The sequence below is a fragment of the Lepus europaeus genome, chromosome 13, assembly GCF_033115175.1.
Source record: "Lepus europaeus isolate LE1 chromosome 13, mLepTim1.pri, whole genome shotgun sequence".
In the NCBI taxonomy this organism is placed as follows: Eukaryota; Metazoa; Chordata; class Mammalia; order Lagomorpha; family Leporidae; genus Lepus; species Lepus europaeus.
Genome location: NC_084839.1, coordinates 28,858,646 through 28,872,140, shown reverse-complemented (window position 1 = coordinate 28,872,140; position 13,495 = coordinate 28,858,646). Strand labels below are relative to the sequence as shown.

The window sequence follows — 13,495 nt, the reverse complement described above, 5'->3', positions numbered from 1 at the left end:
TCAGGTTCTACATCAAACTATGAGGAACACTACATACTAAAAAGAGACCCATTTATGTCAGAAGAATAATCAAAATATAAAGCGATGCATGTACCATTTTCAAAAGGACACTCTAGTAAGTTGTTTAAAATAAGAACTGACAATGAAATGGACTACTCTGAGCAATGCTGTGTTGTCTGAGATCACAGGGAGGCTGTGCCGTACAAAAAGGGTTCCCATATCACAAGAAGATGAGAAGTAACAGTACTGGTGTACCCAGACCAAGATTACAGAGCACTGTCTCTGTTTCTCTTCTCTATAGCTTCTAAGACAAGAAATAAATGAAGACTGCAAACTGAAAAGATTCAATTTAACTTACAGAAGGGAAAAAACCTCAAAGTTCTCTACTGCTAAGGGTTGTGAAGGGGAGGAGCAGAGGCGATCATCTTAGGTTGTAGCTACCATCTCTACAACTTTACTCACTCTATTCCAGGGAAGGTGGTGTGGTTTACAGGCCTAAGAAAAATGAAACCATCATCCTCCCCATAGCATGGCTCTTTTATCTGTTCCTGAGACACATGGGGCTATGTAACTGTACTCCTCAGACATGCAGAGGTCTACAGAAGTCTAGCACTGTACATCAAGGTCAGCAAACCATGATCTGATGGCCAGATCTAGCAGGCCACATGTTTCTGTAGCACAGTCATGCCCATTTATTTACATATTATCTCCGGCTGCTTCCTCTCTACCACATCAAAGCTGAGTGCACACAACAATACATTATATGGCAACCTTTCAGAAGAAAAATATGCTGTCCTTTTCTGTGGAAAGGTAATAAATCCTCTCAGTTCTGGGATCAGTTAGCAGGCCCACAGGGTTGTCATTCTATCCTATGCTTTGCATTCTAGTCTTTTAAGATGGTGAAGATTTTATTATCAAAAAAAAAAAAAAAATCCACTGTATGACACATCCATAATGAAATGAAATCACAGTCTGCTAGCTAATCCCTTAGCCTTCTCTAGGAATTTCATTAACTTAATAATAGTACAAAAATAAAAGCATAATTCAGGTTTTGGACTGACTTTAGAGCACTACATGGAGCTATCTGGCATGCTCTTTTACCATTTGTTGATTCCTTGTCTTAATTCTCAATATGCTACTAATTTAGAGGGGGAGAAGTGATACACTCAAACTCACAATACCCATAGAATTCTTAAAGGGGCCCCTGTTCAACACACTTGAAAACAATCAAGAGATAAAGCACATACTGCAATACTCCAAGAAGGGTAGTTTTACTTACATGTAGGAGATGTATTTGTTAGTGCCTGTAAAATGGAATCTGCTTCCAGAGTTGACATCATTTTCAACATAAGTTCTGCCTGCTGTTCAAGACCAACTTCAAGGCGAGCATCTAGGGCTATAAAAAGCAATTAGGGTGGGGGTGGGGTACGGTGGGGTGGGGAGAAAGCATATAGCATATTTGACCATGATTACTCATGTCTCCATGTCCTACAATGAAATGTTGACATCTGAAGGCACAACATAAAAACAGCCTGGTATGTGCTATCAGAGCGAGAGCAGGGGGAAAACATCTGTGCAAGGTGGTTAGAAACAGAAGAGTGGCTATACAGAGAAGGTAAATTAAATAGCAAAGTCATGATGATAAGGACAAAGAGAGCCACGTTTCTCAATGTCAGAAGAAAGAGGTACAGATTTTAAAACGAGAGAATAAGACTCTATGGGGCTAGATACAAAAGTAGGTGCAAATGTCTGTGTACACACACACACACACACTCACACACAACCTAGTTCTGTCCATGAAAAGAGCCACCAAAATAACAAAAAACATCTGGCATACAAATCATAGTTTCTAACCCACGTCCATCCTTTAAAAAGGTTCTGAAATCTATATACTGCTCGCAAAGTGGCTAATTATCACAATGGCGCAGTTAAGTAAATGATGAGCCTGAGGCATCACATTTTGCCAGAAAACAATAAAGGGCCCAAACAATAACAAACACACATCAAGGACAGAGACCAGCCTAAAGGAGATCCTACTGGTCAAATCTGGGATGATTTACACCTCAGAACAAATAATGACAACACTATAAATGTACTTGATGACACTGAGCGACACCCACATCAAAGATATGGCTGAATTAATAAACTGCATGCTATTTACATTCAATCACAATAAAAATAAATGAAGTTATAACCCACTGAGTAAATAGGAAAATTACGCATCCATTAAAAACTATAAGCTAATTCATTTTTAAAAAAATAAATTTGGCGAGGAACAGGATATTTGTATGCTTTATCTCTGCTCCCTGAAACCTCAAAAAAATTATGACAGAGGGTAAAAGAGTAATTCAACAACGGAGAAGCCCAGCAGACACCTCCTCAATTAAGTGATCAAACTTCACACCACTGGGGGTGGGCAAACAAAAATCCCAGATCACCAAACAGCATACAATGAGAAAAAGCATTATTTCTGTGCTTCTCCTGCCAAGATGCACGATCCCAAATTATGAGCAAGTAGCATACAAAAGCAAATTGAGGGACACTGTAAAAAATAACTGGTCTGTAATGTTCAAAAGCATCAGGGGCACAAACTGTGAGGAACAGCTGTAAACTGAACACCAAAGAGATATGACAATTAAGTGCGAGGCATTGTTCTGCACTGGGCCCTTGTGGATACAGGACAGCTTCCAAGCACTGACTACTATTTGAACGGGCTCTCAGTTCTGGATATAGTAACATCAAATTCCTGATTTTGATGAAAGATGCCTCTTTATGTGCTCATTAATAACATCCAGCTTTGTTAAACTAACGAATTAATGTAAGATGAACAACAGATTCTCAAATAGTTCAGGATAACAAACATTCTCTAGAGTGAACTGCAACATTTCATTAAATGTGTGATAGTTTGAAAATTTTAAAGATGTGGCCGGCGCCGCGGCTCAATAGGCTAATCCTCCACCTTGTGGCGCCGGCACACCGGGTTCTAGTCACGGTCGGGGCACCGATCCTGTCCCGGTTGCCCTTCTTCCAGGCCAGCTCTCTGCTGTGGCCAGGGAGTGCAGTGGAGGATGGCCCAAGTGCTTGGGCCCTGCACCCCATGGGAGACCAGGAGAAGCACCTGGCTCCTGCCATCGGATCAGCGCGGTGCGCTGGCCGCAGCGCGCTACCGCGGCGGCCATTGGAGGGTGAACCAACGGCAAAAGGAAGACCTTTCTCTCTGTCTCTCTCTCACTGTCCACTCTGCCTGTCAAAAATTAAAAAAAAAAAAAAAAAATTTAAAGATGTTTTTTAAAAAATTAAGTATGTCTAACCTGTATGACTAGAAAAATGCAAAAATTAAAACTCAATGTGGTTTCATTCTATTTTTAAATAAAATACAAGTGTATAATTAAAGTAAAAAATTAAAATACAATTGAAATCACAGTCAATACCACAGAACCCACAACTAGCTTTTGTTAGGTGTTATTTTAAGAAACAAAAAAATGGACCATAAACAGAAGCTGCTGAACACCGAATGAAAGAAAAACAGCTCTGGATGGCACTCACTGCACAGCTGTGACACTAATAACACACGCAAGCTCAATTTCTCAATGCACACAGTATACATAAATTTAACTTCTTTTAAGGGTAGCGTAGGTCTTAAAATGTAGATATACACTTACCCTGAGACACTGAAACACTAACAGTCTGTGATCCATTCTTCTCTGTGTTTGCTGGTGGCTTTGCTACAGGAATTCCCAGACCGCCAATGTAAGGGTTGTAATTGTATGTGCCATAATCAGCACCCCAGTAATCATACCATGTACTGCTTATTGGCTTAAAAAAAAACATAAAAAAAATTGTGGTTTATTTTTGTCTCTCTACTGAGTGACACATTACTTACATTATCTACACTTAACTAGGATTACAAAAGAAATATTCTCCCCATCCTTTAAATTTCCAAAACTCATTTATAAATCGTTTTATAAATTTGAGAGAGAGAGTTACCTCCTATTCACTATTCACTGCCCAGATGCCCCCAATGGCAGACTATGACTGAGTGGGCTGGACTAACGCTGTGAGTAGAGAACCTAATCCAGCTCTCTCATGTGGGTGGCAGAAATCCAAGTACCTCGCACAACCACTGCCCAGGTCTGTATTTGCTGGAAGAGAATCATGTACTCTGAAAAGGGACGTAGGTCTCCCAACTGCTAGGCCAAAGGCCAGCCTCTTCCACTTCTAATTTTAATGATTTACAAGAAAGGTTCAGTAACATTCTCTTCATTTTCTGCCAAAATCTCCGAATATCTTATCTGTCTCTAGGAAACTAGCATAAGAAGTATCTATCATGAGCTATGAGAACACTACTACTATAAAGTATCACAACTGTCTCCTTTAGGAAAGTAGAGGCTAGTAGAGAAGTATAATCTGCAACAAACTCAGCTTATACAAGACTTAAATGCTGCCTGCAATGCTGGTATTCTATAACTATACTTCCATATCCTTACTAGTGATTATTATAAGATAATCATTGATTCCTACATTAATAAAAATGGTGTAAGTTTTCTTTGTACTACTGGATTTTTTTAAACTACTATAGTATCTACAGTAAATTAGTGCATCTTGAGGACAGTGAATAATGGGTTGTATTTGATGACAAACAGGTATAATTCCCTCTTTTAAGTACTTACTAAGCAGAAAGTATAAGTGAAAAGACAAATTGTGAAGAATATTCTAATGTATCATACCTTAAAAACTTTGGCTGCAAGAGGATCCTTTTCTAAATCAATATCTAAAGGATCAATATCAACTTCCATTAGATCTTGAAGTAACTCCAGGTCAATTTCTTTATCTTTTTCCAAAGAGGAGAGGGGAGGTGCACCTTCAAATAATTCAAAGTTATTGTCTTGGTACAGTATATCACATAACATTTACCTAATACACTGGTTTTAGTAATAGAAAGTTATTTTACTTACATGTAAAACATCTGCCTACTGATTTTAAATAAAGCTTTTAAATATTACACCTAGCAATTAAACATTAAGAAATATGCAAATGTATCACTTTGTAACACAAAATAAACATTGCAATGATCTTTGATTTCCTAGGGGAAATACACCAGTATTAGCTCTTCTTAAATTAAGCCATATTAACTTTTTTAAAAAAGATTTATTTTATTTATTTAAAAGAGTTACAGAGAAAGGTAGAGACAGAGTGGGAGCAGGGGAGTCTTCTAGCTGCTGGTTCACTCTCCAGATGGCCCCAATGAATGGAGTTGAGCTGATCTGAAACCAGGAGCCAGGAGCTTCATCCAGGTCTCCAACGTGGGTGCAGGGCCTAAGGACTTGGGCCATTCTCCACTGCTTTCCAAGGCACATTAGCAGGGAGCTGGATTGGAAGTGGAGCAGCCAGAACTCGAACTGGTGCCCCATGGGATGCTGGTGCTTTAACCTGTTGCACCACAGTGCCGGCCCTACCACATTTATTTATTTGAAAAACAGATAAAGACAGAGAGACACACAGAAAGAGAAAAAAAAAAAAAAAAAAAAAACAGATAAAGACAGAGAGACCCACAGAAAGAAAAAAAAATAGATAAAGACAGAGAGACAGAGACAGAGAGACTGATCTTCCATTTGCTGGTTCACTTCCAAAATGGCTGCAAAGGCCAGGGCTGGTCCAAAGCCAGGACCCTGGAGCTCCATTGGATTTTCCAAGTGCGAAGTAGGGGCCCAAGTCGTTGAGCTGCCATCTGCTGCCTTTGTAGGCACAGGAGTAGTGAAATGGATAAAAAAAGTAGATGAGTTGGGACTTAAACCGGCACTCAATATGCCAGCATTGAAAGGGGGCACTTAGCTCACTGCATCACAACACCAGCACTAAGTCCATGATCTTTGATATTTCAAATAATTATTAATATGCTTGGAATGAATACATTATTCATTCTGTTTCATCCCCTTCCTTACATCCATATGACAGGTAGTTAAGAGAAAAGCAAAGATTTCAACCGCAAGACTGCAATTTGGGGCTCACAGTGGGTTAAGTCATGGCTTGTGATGCCAGCATCCCATATCGGAGTGCTGGTTTGATACCCAGTTGCTCTGGTTCTATTCCAGCTGATTGCTCATGGGCTCTGGGCTTTGGCCTGGCCTAGCCCTGACTGTTACAGCCAGTGCACCTGTGGATTCAAGTTCTTATGTCTCTCCCTCTCTCTGTTACTCTACCTTTCAAATAAATAAATCATAAAAAAAAAAGGGGGGGGGGACTGCTAATTACTTTTTCTATAATAAAAGAGAAATTATTTTGCTCTTTGATGCTTCCAAAATTTAAAGTTGCTTTCTATCTCTTGCAACCCTTAGTTTCCCACACAAGGAGACCACAGATGACAAAATCCTTAACTCAGCTGATAGGAACAGAAAGTCTCTCCCAGAGAGTATAATCTATGTGAATAATAAATGAAGGGCAGTTCACTGTGCAAATCAGAGGAGGATTTCTACTACAGATGAAGAGAGTATTAGACAGAAAAGATCATATTTTAAGAGCATAAAACTAATGAATGAAAAACCAGTTGAAAAATAACTACAGCATCTGACATGTATCGAGCAAGAAGTAACACAGCATTTTAACAAGAAGTACCAAAATCACAAAGGAAATTAATTTACAAATACAGTTTTTAAAAAGAAAAAATACACCAATCCCTCCCACACACAAACACAAATTGGATCATGGAGATCAAGTTCTTTAAATCTTGCTAACTTTACCACAACATATCTTGAAATGTTTTCTATATTTTTACAACACAGCCAAATCAAATTATTACAAAATAATTAGGACATTATATAAGTACTTTGTGGCAATAAGCACTCCTTGGAAAACCAACTTGATATGTACTCATAAGTAAAACAGTTCATGTAGTTTTATAGGGGCAAAGACCTAATGGAGAAACGCTATTTTCATTTACTGGAAAGAACTAAAGAATATTTTAGATAACACAATTTTAAAACTTATCCATGAGTGCACATTCTGATTCGCAGTTAAGATGCGCACATCCTACACTGACGTGCCTGAATCTGGTACCTGGCTAGAGCTCCTAATTTCATCTGACAACGCAGACCCTGAAAGGCAGCTGTGACAGCTCAGGTCATTGGGTTCCTGCCACCCATGTAGAGAACTGGAATTGTATTCCCAGCTCTGGCCTTCAGCCCTGGCCTAGTTCTAGTTGTTGTAGGACTTTGGGGGAGTGAACCAATAGATGGGAGGGCTCATTCTCTCTCTCTCCCCCAAAATAATAAAAATTTACCTGTTATATCATGTGTCAAAGGCTCATCAATAGTTTCCAGCAACTGAACCGCAGACTGCTGAAGAGAGTCATCAGAGTCCCCAGCTGTTGCACCAACATCATCACTCACTGTTCCTTCCTCCATGGCTTCTGCAGCTACTGGAGCCAACAATTCTCCTATATGTAAGCAGACAGTTCTAATTGCTTTAACAATATACACACAGTTTCATAAATCATATTAAACTATACTTTTTTCCAGTTAGAGAATGACAGAATACATTCTATCATAAAAGAATCTAAGGCAAATGAGACTCCACCCTTGTAAGGGATATTAGGATGCACTACAATATTTATGAATATCAAAGACAAATAAATAGTGGCAGAAAACCCAATATATAAGGACAAGCCATTATTGTATTCACTTTACATATATTAACTTACTTATCCCACAACAATCTTAATAAGGTACTTTTAGTTTTCTTAATTGACAGACAGAAGAACTGAGGCACAGTGGTTCTCTCAAGGCCACATAAAGAACCAGTAAACCAGCACATGTCTATCATTAATAAAGAAAACACTAGTTCAATATCTATGCACTTTAACAACTTCTCTAAATACAGATTTGTCACCGGCCTCAACTTTGTTATAATGAGACATTTAAGTTTTTAAGGGGGTTATAATTTATGTAAAAGATTACTTAGCTGAGCAACGACAAGCTCTTTTGTCATAACCTATGAGAAACAAATCCTGACAAACCTGCTAAAATATCTTGCAGCATACAAGTTAAGGAGTACTGAGCCCAAGCACCACCCCACGATATATCTCCTCTGTTGAAGTCAGTCCCAACCAGAAGTAACAGCAGTCTCTCCAGTTGCGGTTCATTGACAATCTCACACAGATGAATAGTTGGCCTTGTAGCATTTGCAATGCGTGCAAGAACCTGTAATACATTTTATGAAATCATATACTTAAATAGCAATTACAATTTTATTTTTTAAAAAGTAACAGAGGCATAGACTAAGTTACTGCTTGGGAAACCTGCATCCCATACGGGAGTGTTGGTTTGAATACCAACTACTACTCATTTCCGATCCATCTTTCTACTGAACTATCTGGGAAGGCAGGGATGATGGCTTAAGTGCCTAGGCACTTAAGAGTTCCTCGCCCATGGCTTTGGTTTGGCGTAGCCATGAATAGTCGTCATCTAGGAGTAAAGCAAGAGAAGGAAGATCTCTTACCCATCTATCAACCCTGTTAGGTTGCCTTTGAAATTAAAAAAAAAAAAAAAAAAAGTGGCCAGGGGCAGCACTGTGGCCTGGCAGGTAAAGCTGCTGCCTGCAGTGATAGTACCCTATATGGGCACTGGTTCAAGTCCCAGCTGCTCCACTTCTGACCCAGCTCTCTGCTATGGCCTGGGAAAGCAGTAGAAAATGGCCCAAGTCCTTGGGTTCCAGCACTCATGTGGGAGACCTGGAAGAAGCTCCTGCCTCCTGGCTTCAGATCAGCCCAGCTCTGGCCGTTATGGCCATTTGGGGAGTGAACCAGTGGATGGAAGATTCTCTCTCTTTCTCTGTCTTTCTTTCTCTGTGTAACTCTAGCTTTCAAATGAATAAATAAATCTTAAAAAAATATATATATAGTGGCTAACATTGTAGCGTGACAACAACATCCTATATCTGGGTGCCAGTTTGAGTCCCCGCTGTTCTGCTTCTGATCCAGCTTCCTGCTCCACATCTGGGAAGGCAGCACACATGATGATCTAATTACTCTGAGCCCCTGCCACCCATTTGGGAGACAAGAATTGAGTTCTTGATTTCAGACTTCAGCATGGCCCAAGTCTAGCTGCTGTACCAATTTGGGTAGTGAACCAACAGATTGAAGATCTTGCTATATCCATTCTGTTGCTCTACCTTCCAAATACAAAATAAGAAGAGGTGAGGAGAGGAGAGGAGGGGGAGGGGAAGGGGGGCAGAGAGGAGTGGAGAGGAGAGGGGCGAGGCGAGGTGAAACCTACAACTACTTTAGCACTGAATAAGTTTTCAATAATGATGTCTATTTTGGTGTCCAATCATTGGAAATGGAATGCCAAAAAATGTTATTTCATGAATTAAATATTACAATGTGGGTAGAGGTGCCGGAATTGTGTCATGGTAGATGAATTCACTGCCTGCAACACCAGCATTCCATGTGGGCACTGGTTGGAGTCCTGGCTGCTCTACTTCCTATCCAGCGTCCTGCTAATGCACCTGGGAAAGGAGCAAAAGATGGCTCAGGTAATTATTGGGCCCTGGCCACACATGTGAGAGACCTAGATGCTGTTCCAGGCCCCTGGCTGGTGAGGTCATTTGGGGAATGAACCAGCGAATGGAAGATCTTTGTCATTCCCTCTCTGTAACTTTGCCTTTCAAACAAATAAATCTTAAAAGTAAAATAAAATCTTAAAATAGTTAAAAATGATTTGCATAAATAGTGAATATGCTATATGAAAGCAGTCATGGTAGCTGACCAGGGCCAGCACTGTGGTGCAGCAGGTTAAAGCCCCTGCCTGCAGCGCTGGCATCCCTTATGGGCACCACTTGGAGTCCAGCTGCTCCTCTTCCAATCATCTCTCTGCTACGGTCTGGGAAAGCAGTGGAAGATGGTCCAAGTCCTTGGGACCCCTCACCCGCGTGGGAGACCCGGAAAAAGATCCTGGCTCCTGACTTCGGATCAGCTCAGCTGTGACCGTTGTGGTCATTTGGGGAGTGAACCAATGGAATGGAAGACCTCTCTTTCTCTCTGGCTCTACCTCTCTGTAACTCTGTATTTTAAATAAACAAAATAAATCTTTAAAAATATATAGAGAGATGATATACATATAATTTGACCTTATTTATTCAAGGTAGCTTAGAGACTGACATACCCTAATTACCTACATTTCAAAATCTCATATTTTAACTACATTTACACATAAGCTGGTATACCCAGGAGTAGACGAAAAAAAGAGTGCATTTTTCAAGGCACAATAAAAAATGCAAACTGAAAAACAAAAATAAGAAGCATTATTATTTTTCTTAATCAAAATCAATTAAAACTTCACCCTATGATAAATCTGTTTCCTACTCCTTAAGTCTATTCCTACAAATTAGCCTAATAGTTTACATACCTTACAAACAAATAGTAAGAGATCTGCATGACATGTAAAATCCATGGACAGGAGAAACAGAACAAGTTTCTGGACTACTGAGATACAACGTTCATGTGCCAGAGTAAATGGAAGAGGTTCTATCTCTGGACTTTCTTTTGTAGTTGTAACTTCTGTGTCTAAATTAGAACGAGACCATTCTGCTGTCCGTCGTAAACGAATTAAATCCTTAAAGTGCTGTACAAAAAAAGTCACAATATTTAAACTAATGTATATTTAATGCATAAAGAACATTTTTTCAGTATAAATTTACTTATGGAATAAGAATATTCACTCAACAAACATAACTTCTATCGATCAAAATATTTAAACAAATCACAAACTTCAAAAATAAGGTGATGGGGCCAGTTTTGTGGATCAGTGAGCTAGGCTAAATTGCAACTGCAAAGCTGGCATCTCATATCAGCACACCAGTTAGACTCTTGGCTGCTTCACTTCCAATTCAGCTCCTAACAAGTGTGCCTGAAAAAGCAGTGGAGAACCCAAGTGTTTGGGTCCCTACCACTCATTATGGGAGACCTGGATGGAGCTCTGGGTTGATGGCTTTGGCCTAGACCAACCATGTCAGCTGTGGCCATTTGAGGAGTGAACAAGGAGGTATAAGATTAATTTTTCTCTCTCTACTTCTCCCTGTTCCCCTTGGCCCACTGTGTCTTTCAAATAAATAAACTTTTAAAATAAAAAAGGCAGAGGCCGGCGCTATGGCGTACTGAGTAAAGCCACTGCTTGTAGTGCTGGCATCCCATATGGGCACCGGTTCAAGTCCCAGTTGCTCTGCTTCTGTTCCAGCTGTAAGCTATGGCCTGGGAAAGCAGTGGAAGATGGCCCAAGTCCTTGGGCCCCTGCATCCACGTGGGAGACCCAGAAGAAGCTCCTGGCTTCAGATGGGCACAGCTCTGGTCGTTGCAACCAACTGGGGAATGAACCAGCGGACGGAAGACCTCTCTCTCTCTCTCTCTCTCTGCCTCTCCTTCTCTCTCTGTGCAACTCTTTCAAATAAATTAATAAATCTTAAAAAAGAAAATAAAAAAGGCAATATTGTTAAAAGCTATACTGATGAATATAGTTTACCTCTTATTTAGAGTGTTATATAGGATTTTTAACAAAATTTAAGAAAAATCATGTTCTACAAAAAGGTAATTGATCAAAACTACCATTTTAAGTAAATATTACTAGAATATCCTGAACATAATTCATACAAAGTTGATGGCAAAGAAAACTAATATAGCCACAAATACAAAACACTAATTGAAATTATTTCCGCATCTATTAAATTATAATTTTACAGTTGAAGAAACAATACCCAAGTTTGCTCACTACATGTAAACATACATATACATAATACACATTTTTATTTTCAATCTACTGAAATTAAGTCCACTTTGAAAGTAAGATACTGGAGAATACATAAAGTCCACATTTATCCTCTACTTCCTTGAGTTAAAAGCCTTTGCCCTCCATTCCATGAGATGTCCAGGCTGGACTGATTTATTCTGTTGATAAGCAGGGAAAAAAAAACTATCTAAATTTCCTGATTATTATTAAAGATACTTAACCAGCCAAATAACTTAAAATACTAAAGCAGAAACTGACTTTTCTGAGAAAATTGCATTACGATGTTTAGATCATACCTTTGAAGTAGCCTGTTTCAGTTTTGCTTGCTCTACCAGGAGTTTATATGAGGATCCTTTGTTGCTCTGTATTTTTTCTTTTTCCATCTGTTCCACCAAAGCCTTCTGTTTTGCTTTTAGTAGGTTAAGTTGCTTTAAAAAACAAAATATTTAATCTTAAATAATGATAAGGACACATTAGGTAAATTATAACTCACTGATTTTATACATCAAATTAATGGAATAAGTAATTCCTTGAAAGATACAGTAATACAATTTTAACTGTTGAGGATTGGAAAAAAAAAAAATGGGAGCAAGTTTTGGCACAGCCGTTAGCGGCCTGCAATACCTGCATCTCCTATCACAGTGTATGGTTTGAGTTCTGGTTCATACACTTCCAGTTCAGCTTCCTACTAATGTCCCTGGGAAGGCAGCAGATGACTACTCAAATATGTAGATTCCTGCCACTCATATTCAAGGCCCAGACAGAGTTCCTGTTTCCTATCTTGTGCCTGGCTGAGTCCTGGCTATTGCAGGCATCTGGTGTGAGCCAGCAGCTGGATGATCATTCTCTCTTGATATCTGTGTCTACCTGCCTTTCAAATAAAACCATTTTAAAAATGTTTTAATCATTTGCAAATTTTGACTTCAAAATGTATCCATTATCATTTTTTTAAGAAAGGCTGAGTTCCAACAGTCATACCGACCACAAGGTTCAAGTCATGATTTTCCTGTTTATTTTTTAAAGATCTGTTTATCTTGAAAGTCAGACTTACAGAGAGAGAAAGGGAAAGACTGATTCTTTTTTAAAAAAGATTTATTTATTTTATTTGAAAGTCAGAATTATATATAGAGAAAAAGAGATCTTCCATCCACTGATTCACTCCCCAAATACGTCCTGGCTAAAGCCAGGAGCTGCTTTTGAGTCTCCCATGCAGATAGATGCAAGGGCCCAAGGATTTGGGCCATCTTCTGCTGCTTTCCCAGGCACATCAGCAGGGAGCTGTACTGGAAGTGGAGCAGCCAGGACTTGAACTGCCATCCATATGGGATGCCAGCACTGCAGATTGCAGGTTAACCCTCTACACCACAGTGCTGGTTTGTGTCCCAGCTGTTCCACTTCAATCCAGCTTCCTGCTATTGTGCCTGGGAAAACATCGGGGAATGTGGTTGGGACCCTGCTACTGAACAGGGAGATCTATATGAAGCTCCTGGCTCCAGATTTTGGCCTGGCCCAGCCCTGGCCATTGCAGCCATTTGGGGAGTGAATCAGGGGATGGAAGATCTTTTGTCTTTCCTTCTGACTCTGCTGTAACTCAACATTTCAAATCAATCTATATATACATAGAGAGAGAGAGAGATTATATGTACATGGGGGTGAGGGGGGATTGATCAGTTCCTGGGTGTGGTAGCTGACTGCTTGGAGTGCCGGCATTGTGGCAAAGC

The 13,495-nt window shown here is 39.7% G+C and overlaps 1 protein-coding gene across 8 annotated transcripts in view; it reads right to left on the bottom strand.

Moving 5' to 3' along the window:
- BIRC6 (baculoviral IAP repeat containing 6) overlaps positions 1 to 13,495 on the bottom strand; it is a 255,529-nt gene that overhangs the window by 109,945 nt on the left and 132,089 nt on the right. For all 8 annotated transcript variants that reach the window (XR_009867792.1, XM_062209232.1, XM_062209225.1 and 5 more), the window contains 7 exons: positions 12,071 to 12,202; positions 10,401 to 10,616; positions 8,012 to 8,195; positions 7,277 to 7,432; positions 4,728 to 4,861; positions 3,663 to 3,816; positions 1,280 to 1,396 (listed from right to left, as the gene is read on the bottom strand). Coding sequence is in view for 7 of the 8 variants with exons in the window: in XM_062209232.1 (XP_062065216.1) it covers positions 1,280 to 1,396; positions 3,663 to 3,816; positions 4,728 to 4,861; positions 7,277 to 7,432; positions 8,012 to 8,195; positions 10,401 to 10,616; positions 12,071 to 12,202 (1,093 nt within the window). In the remaining variant the exon portion in view is untranslated. The remainder of the gene's footprint in view (positions 1 to 1,279; positions 1,397 to 3,662; positions 3,817 to 4,727; positions 4,862 to 7,276; positions 7,433 to 8,011; positions 8,196 to 10,400; positions 10,617 to 12,070; positions 12,203 to 13,495) is intronic.